This window comes from Hordeum vulgare, chromosome 5H (genome assembly GCF_904849725.1).
Source record: "Hordeum vulgare subsp. vulgare chromosome 5H, MorexV3_pseudomolecules_assembly, whole genome shotgun sequence".
NCBI lineage: Eukaryota > Viridiplantae > Streptophyta > Magnoliopsida > Poales > Poaceae > Hordeum > Hordeum vulgare.
This window is the reverse complement of record NC_058522.1, coordinates 489,780,883-489,788,954: the sequence shown is the minus strand read 5'-3', so window position 1 is coordinate 489,788,954 and position 8,072 is coordinate 489,780,883. Positions and strand designations below refer to the sequence as shown.

The following is an 8,072-nucleotide window of genomic DNA, read 5'->3' as shown; positions in this document are numbered from 1 at the left end:
TAGATCAGATGTAAGGATTCCATTGGACATCTACCTACCCTACGAAAAACAAGTTTCTTTACAGCAATCCTACAACACAAACAAGTTGGCCAGAATGTATTCATATTTTTCCTTGAAAATCACTTCATCGAGACAAAATTCCGGAATCCCTTGCCATTCATGATGATCAAAATGATGCCTGAGAACAGGCTGTGGCACAGCAGACAAATCTTGCATAAAATTATCGGAGCGAAAAATGGAGAATTTTATTCAACAAACTCGTTATTTGCACAACTACACTCAACCATAGGGGGACACCAACCCCACCAGCTACTTTGCAATATGGGTTTAGTTCTCATACTAGTATGTACATTGTTTTTCCACGAAAAAGTAGCCAAGCCTCTCAATTAGCATGACATATTATATATCATATAAAATCCCACCTTAACACCAAATATCCTGCACAGGAAAAGAATGGTGAGTAATCGGCCATTGCTATCACTGTGTCTTCATAAAGCAGCTACTATGTAAAAGGGGGACGCTTAGATTAGTTTGTTGAATAGAGCTTTCAACATTTTTGACTCGGAAGTAGTTAAGAAACCATGCGGAGAGTTCTAGTGAGTTTACATCTAGATGTTGGATCATGATTCATGAATGTGCATGTACATAAAGTTTGCAAGTTCTAGTGCCACAGCTGCTTTCGTAGTTCCATATCTAGTTAAAAGTGATCATGATCATGATCCAACATCTAGTTCCCCCTTCACAAGTAGTTTATGTGCATACAAAGCAACAAAACCATTGGAGAAGGGGCATATAAACTTCCATAACCTAAACTGCACCATGACATCTCTGGTCCCCTTTCACGTGGGGCAGTCTTCATTACTATATTTATTTAGAGTGGTCATTCAAGGGCTAATTCAATATTGGGTGTGTTTCTCTGTTTCTAGTTAAGAGTAATGAACAAGAAGAACAATTTAATCCTGCAAGGTAACACAGTTCAAAAACAGACTGCAGCGCTACACAGAATGAATACTCACCCTATGTTCTGCTAACTGACTCGGCAGCTGCTGGCAAAGGTTGACGATCCTCCAAGAATGTTTGCGCTGAAGGAAGAGAAGAGAGGCTCATTCTAGCGGCCCCTTTATCTTGATGATCTTCTGTTTCTTTGCCATCTGAAATACCTGTTCTAATGCCCCTAGAGGGTATAGAAAAACTGCGGGATATAGGACCAGGCGGTGTTGGTAGAGGCGATGCAGTTTGTGGAGCACTTGGTGGTGTTTGCCTGGCCCTAAAATTAAAATGGTCCTGCCCTGAGTGGCCTCTGGATGCCAACGGGGCAGAATTTGGTACCAACGGCGCGGAGTGAGCGACTAAACTAGAAAATGCTGTATTTCTTGATGCACCAGTGGGCGGCCGCGGCAGCTCGTGAAGCTCCTTAATTCTGGGTGAGGATATGGGTGGCGGGGAGGAACTGGGTGACACTCTCACATGAATTGTTGGCTGATGTGCAGAGCTGTGCCTTGCGGCGGCGGCATCAATATTCTCTGTTGACCTTGATCGGAGAGGAATCGGACCAGAAAAGGACCCCCTCTTCACTTTTTTGTTGTCAGAAGAAGCCTTCAAATTGTTATAGCCTGGTAAAGCCGGATCAACAGCTGGGAGCATTGTCCTTATTTCTGCTGTATTGGTATTGCTTTCTTTCAGCACAGACTGTGCATTAGATAATCTGGCGGGACTTGGTAGCTTATTGTCTCTTAAAGCTCCCATATGTGTACTTGGGTTGAGCGGAGATGAATGGAATACACTTTTGCTCTCAATAGGAGAACCACTTGTAGGATTTCCTGCGATTGTCTGAGAGGTGGCTTGAACATCATTTGGAGTAGGCAAAACGTAAGTATGTAACTTCCTCGTTGCAGAACGCCGCAACTCTTTTACTCTTTCTGCTGTTTCAAGCTTCTTCTCAGGAAAAAGTGGAGCTGACTGGCTTACAGGTCTTTGTCTTTCACCAGGAAAAGAGGAATAATCTCCTTTGTTTCTATCAAAAAATTCCTGCGAAAATAAGAAAGTCGACTCTCAAGATAGTGAAGACAGGAGAGGAACAGTTGATGAAACAAACCGCAATATGTTGGACAGGAGAAGTTAGACAAAATTAAATGAAAATTTTAAGGTGTACAGAAACCAAATTCAGTTTACAGATGGCATTTATCTATTTAGATCTTTTCGACACATGGAGTAACATACTGCATAACTATGTGCATTCCAATTTTCAGTTTATAACAAAAAGCTAATCCTTTTTGAGAGAGTGCAGATAACTACCAAAGTAAATTCTAGAAGCAGCACAGTTTTTCACAAGTGCAGTGAAACAGTTGTAAAAATTCCACATCAAGCAACATAACAGCATATTCTCCAGTTTGACATTTAACTATGCTTATATACAAAGCTATAGTAGTACCTCTGTAGGACTATGGGAAGCATGACCAGCTTCTGCAGTTTCCTTACTTTCTCCATAATCAAAAGAAAGTTCTCCATCATGACTGTCATTGTAATCGTCATCATTTTCATCTTCAACAGAGTAATCCTCATCTTCAAGTGCACTGAACTGATGATCGATGTGTTGTTGCTCAGCAGCAAGCCTAACATGTGGCTCTACAGCCTCGAGAGACTTGACACCTTTTTTGAATAAATTTAACTGGTCCACAAAAAATATGTACAATGAGTTTCTGAAGAGTGTAATAAACAAAATAAAAGAGGAACATCTCCAAGTGATAAAGTGTGCACCTGAGCGGCATGGTGCCGAGCAGCTTGCGTGAAAAGACTTCGAAACTGTCCTTGCTTCAATGACTTCAACCGAAAAAGAAAAAGAGTCGCTTCCTCTTGATAATCTTCCTGAGCTTGTTTCAACTGCTCTGACGCAACAGGATCACCTTTGGAATTCTTAGATCTCCCCTTTTCCTTCTGTGCATTTAGCAAGACTTCGAACAATTCTCTGGAAGGAGCATAGAGTAATTAAAAAACATATCAGCAGGGTAAGAGTGTAAGCCACAATTTGTATAAGCACCATACCTTTTTTCATCACACTGGCGCTTCATTTCCTGCAATGAAACAATCTTTGTTAGTTAAGTGTTTTTCCTCCTGGAACAGAGAATATTGAAGTTCTTTAAATAAATGATTGCTACATTAATGGTATGTTTGGTTTATGCCCAAGGTTGCCCCACCAAAACATTGGCTAGGCAAAATTTTGGTTGTGGTTTTGGCTGCCCATGAGTTGGCCAACATTGGCACGAACAATGAACTAGGGTTGGCCACAGTGCATTAGCGTGCCAAAAAGTTGGCAAACATCCAAACAAAGACCATTTTTTGGGTCATGAACAAAATTTTGGTAGGGTACACTCTAGCCACAATACAAACATACTAGTATTTTACGTAAGGATGCATATAAGAACATTAAGAGAAACTGAAGTTGTCAACAAATTTGACAATGCATGTGTAGCACCATGTTTATTGTATGATGCATGTGTAGCACCATGTTTGTATGCTTAATAAGACATTCTGATGAACGCATCATATGATATGCAGTCACCCTTTGTGGCTTATGCTACCAACCTTTTTTTCTTCCTTTTTTTGTAGCAATCAGCAGGAGCACGCTAACAACTTTCTATATTGGGGTATCGAGACTTAGTGTCCGGAGTGCTCTAGTGCCCCTTAAAAATTTATTGACATAAGTTTCCAGAGTGTTCTAGTACCCTTTAGGCCTTGTTTGGTACTAGTGTTTTTGAGGAGATTGGTGGGGATAATCCCCCAAGGGATTGGGTGAAACCCCAACCTTCACCCAATCCCTTCAAATCCCCATTTATCCCCAATACACTAGGTAGGGGTAGTGTATTGGGTATTGAAAAAAATGCACTATAATTTGGGGATTTGAGGGGAAATGTGGGGATGAAACATGTCAAATACACTAGAACCAAATGGAGTTATGGGATGTGTGGGGATTGAGGGGTTTGACCGGGATAATCCCCACAAATTCCCTAAAATACACTAGTACCAAACAAGGCCTTAAGATTTTATAGACATGTGTCCAGAGTGTTCTAGTACCCTTTAAGATTTTATAGACATGTGTCCAGAATGTTCTAGTACCCTTTTAAGGTTTTATTTCAAAATTAAAATGCATTAGAGAAGAATGTTTGTGACTGAAAGGCTTTGTTGTTGCTGTGCCCTATGGGCCAAAGAAAATCTACTGAGCTCAAGGACCATAAAGCAAGGACATGGGTGTTAAAGAGAGATGCACATAAACAACACCATACCTCTACAGTTTGAAGCTCATTAAGTAGGGACTGTGATGGAGTGGTAATGGTAGTAAGAACATGAACACGCTGAGGAAAAGATGACGAAAACAAATCAGCACTAGAAGATCATAGTAATTCTGCAGCTTCAATAAATATGAGTAACTAGGAAACTTACATAACTATCTACAAGTTTCCGAAGTTCAAACTGCGATTTCCCGAGCAACAGCAAAACCTTATCTGGGGGCATACTGTTAAATGTAAGCATCAAGCGGCAAAGTGTGAAACAACCAAAAGTTATATTGCATGTTCAATAATATTAAGGTGACAGTGAGTACTTTCTTGCAAAAGAGAGAGGGTGAGAAGATGTACTACTGACTAGCAAGAGAAGATGGTTAGTGTAAACAATCTGCATTACTTCACTTTCTCATTTTCCTTGAAGAACTTAATTGATGCAGCTAAAAGAGATTTTTTAAAGCTGGGCGTGCAGAGTAAGACTAGTTTAGTATCCTAAATACTACTACATCATAACTGATCCTAAGCATGCATTGGTATTACCTGCAAGAACTAAAACAAAAGGTGCACATAGAAAAAGCATACACAGCATGATTACCATTAATTCCATCTTTAGTTGGTGTCACTCTCTTAAGTAAACAAGTACCCATTTCTTGTAGTGCTTCAGAGAATTCTGCATACATACATCAAGTCATCAACTGATTATTGGGATCCAGTACAGAGTCACATATACCTATAACTATAGTTGCTATAACCTTAACACATAAAACCGTATAAATGTTATCACTTGGCAAACCCAAATGAACCGAGGTTGCACAATTTTAGTATGGTGGACAACCCAGGAATTCTAAAAAGTGTGCTCTCTGCTGGTGAATAAATAATCCTGAAATCTCTTTTCATAAATGCACACCTAGTTAACTAAAAAAATAGATAAACTTCAACACAAGATTCTCCATACATTTGAAGAAGGGCAGCTACTATTCATATACCAACCTAATTACTCAACAGGAAATGATCAGCAAAATATTTGTCCCAAGTACAATAGAATCTGTAAAGTGAGATAAACATGACACTTAAATGTATTATGAGTGATTGCATCAAGGGAAAAAGTAGACAAGAACAATACCATATGAACTGTTTGCTATTGCTGCTGCAACGGCAAGCAGGTTATCATAGCAGTTCCTCATATCTGCCATATCCTGTTAAAAAGTAAAGTAGCAGTGTGAAACAAAGTTGGAAATATGTTGCTAAAGAAGCTCTTCTTAACACAACGGCAAGTTCAGAGTTTTAGCAGAAGCAACTTGTTTGGAATGTAAACTAGGTTTTATGCTGGTAAATTTGACCACATTGTTTCACATACAATGCCACTGTTTCCATTATTCAGAACAGCCGTCACTAGGCAGTTTGATTTTGAACAAAATGACAATTGGGAATGGGGAGTCTTGTCATATCCAACGAGATTTTTACCGACCAAACGGTAAAATACAAAAATGACACCCTAGTTTAATCATGAGTGCATGTTGGCTACCAAGACTAGAGCAGCTAAGTTCTCAGATGTTAGGTTTTTTTTTCTCACTCCATAGTAATACTGCACATATAATCGCTCAATTCACATATACTTGAACAAAGTAAGCGAAGGTTTGCTTATCAACCAAACAGTTGGTGCCAAAACCCAACCGCACATCACCCCTCCTAACGAACCACTAAAATTCAGTTGGAACAAGCCCAAATTACCACACCGGCAGCGGACCAAAGGAAAATCACCATATGTTGCAATTAAACGTTGTTGACGACAAGGCAAAACGAGAGCACACGATGGTCTAGAACTCACAACAGATTCCGAAAACCAACCAATTCACGCATTCCATAATAGGACTAGACTAGAAAACAACACCGGGCTCGTCGCTCACTACCGTTCAACCAATGCCTCCACAATCTCCCATAGTCCCATGGCCGTTCCCACTGCAATGGAGCACAGATCCGAACGCCGGAATCCCATCGTACCCGACCACGAAACAGAAATCCCGAGGCAATTTACATGGCACTGGGGGGAGGCGGGCCATGGCGCCCCACCCACGCCTGCTCGGACAGGCGCACCGCGAAGCAACCGCCCCGGACATCCAAACGCGGTAAACAGGTTGGGGAGCTCGCGGACGCGCCCCGCGAAGCAAAACCGGACGCGCGGCCGCTCCCGCGCTCGCGAGATCTTCGCCCGCACCGTCCGCCCGCGCTCCCACGCGGCGGGGCGGCGAAAGGGAAAGGGAGGAGCGAGAGACGCACGCACCTGGGCGGCGGCGAGGAGCTCGTCCGCGGCCTTGGCGGCGGTGGAGTGGTCGCGGTGGCGGTCCACCCGCTGCTCGTGGCGCTGCAGCGCGAAGCCCCGCAGCTTCCGCAGCGACGACTTCATCTCGCGCCCGCCGGATCAACCGCGGAGCCCCGAAGCAGCAGCAGATCCCGGCAGGCAGCAGCACGGCGACGGATTCGGCGAGCGGAACCCTAGCCTAGCTGCAGCGGCCCACGCACCCACAGCACTAGCGTCTGCCACTGAGGGGGAGGGGAGGCGGAGAGTGGAGAGGAGAGGAGAGGAATGGGGAATTGTTTTTCCGCCCAGCCGAGCCCGAGCCCGAGGCGCGAGCGGTTCCTTTATTATATTAAGTATAATACTTACTTTTTTTACCGCTGCTATACTAGTAGTACTCCTACTAGTCCTCCGTATTCTTCTCCGCGAACTGAACTGTTTCCTCGAGGGGCCCTTATAATGGCAGCACTGCTAGGGTGTTTTTTTTTTCCCTGCTCTATCTATCTTCCTTTGTGGGTTGCTTTGAAGCTTTCGATTTCGTGCTGTGCTCGGGTCCGGTCTTTGTTTGGTCAAAGGGAGCCATCAATCAGCAGCTACGCTTTTCCGTCCGTGTCTTTATCTTTTTTTTAGCCCTGGCTGGGTTTTAATAGCCTCCCTCTCCCTTCCCTTCCCTTCCCTTCCCTTCCCTGGGTAGTGGGTATTAGTCTGGGTGGGGTGCTGCCGCTTTCCTCTGCCTGTCTACTTGGACCGGCTGGACTGGTACTGCTTGCTTTGTTTAGCTGTTGCTTGCTTGCTTGCTGCAGTTTCCTTCTCGTACTATGGTTCGGTCCTCGCTCCGGTCAAACATGGCGTTTTCCGAAAGCAAGGCAGGCAGGCATGCAGGCTGAGAGACACTGCTATTGCTATGATATGCTATGCAGGCGGGATCTGCGTGAGCTGCCTCTGTCCGTCTCGTCTCGTGTGAGTGAGCGTCACGCCGCTCGGGTGACCGGCCTTTTGGTCCAAGCAGAGAGAGAGATTCCGTGGACGCAATGGACCCTTTTAGCATACGTATCTTTCAAGGATTGCTGTTCAAAGATATTTTATCAAGAAGAATAGACCGGTTTAGCGCTATTAATTAAAGTGATGCTCACGGGCGCCGGATCGGTGCTCAATTATGACGCGCGGTTCGTTTGACTGGATCTGTTGGTTAGCGGTGGAGTTAGCAACAAAGCTTGTCGTGGCTGTTGCACCGGCTATGTAGTTGAGGGAACCTCATAATTCTGGTCAAGGTGGATCGTAGTGAAAGGACAGTCTCTCGATCATGGCGACGACACAAGCCAATGGAACGACCTGTTTCCCTGCGTACACACCCAGTCTGCCTACACCGCATACTGCAGTGCATCCAGGTTCCAGAGTGAAGATGTTCAAATCCACGAGCCACGACTGGTGCAAAAATATATTTTTTTAAGATAAACGAGGCGAGAGGCTTTGACCAGAGAAAGAAGGAACATGGCACA

At 43.8% G+C, this 8,072-nt stretch overlaps 1 protein-coding gene across 2 annotated transcripts; it reads right to left on the bottom strand.

The window, feature by feature from the left end:
- Positions 1-220: 220 nt before the first annotated feature.
- On the bottom strand, positions 221-6,909 carry LOC123399817 (uncharacterized protein At2g33490-like). 2 transcript variants are annotated; one of them, XM_045094192.1, is made up of 10 exons: positions 6,559-6,909; positions 5,401-5,473; positions 4,873-4,947; positions 4,438-4,499; positions 4,281-4,349; positions 3,043-3,071; positions 2,758-2,965; positions 2,432-2,668; positions 1,017-2,028; positions 221-438 (listed from the first exon to the last, which is right to left on the bottom strand). In XM_045094192.1, exons 1-9 carry the CDS (start codon positions 6,679-6,681, stop codon positions 1,018-1,020), a joined length of 1,887 nt encoding a protein of 628 aa, XP_044950127.1. In that variant the 5' UTR covers positions 6,682-6,909; the 3' UTR covers positions 221-438; position 1,017. The 2 variants fall into 2 exon arrangements, with proteins under 2 accessions (XP_044950127.1, XP_044950128.1); XM_045094193.1 differs by lacking the exons at positions 5,401-5,473; positions 6,559-6,909 and having other exon boundaries at positions 4,438-4,510; positions 4,873-4,942.
- Positions 6,910-8,072: the final 1,163 nt, after the last annotated feature.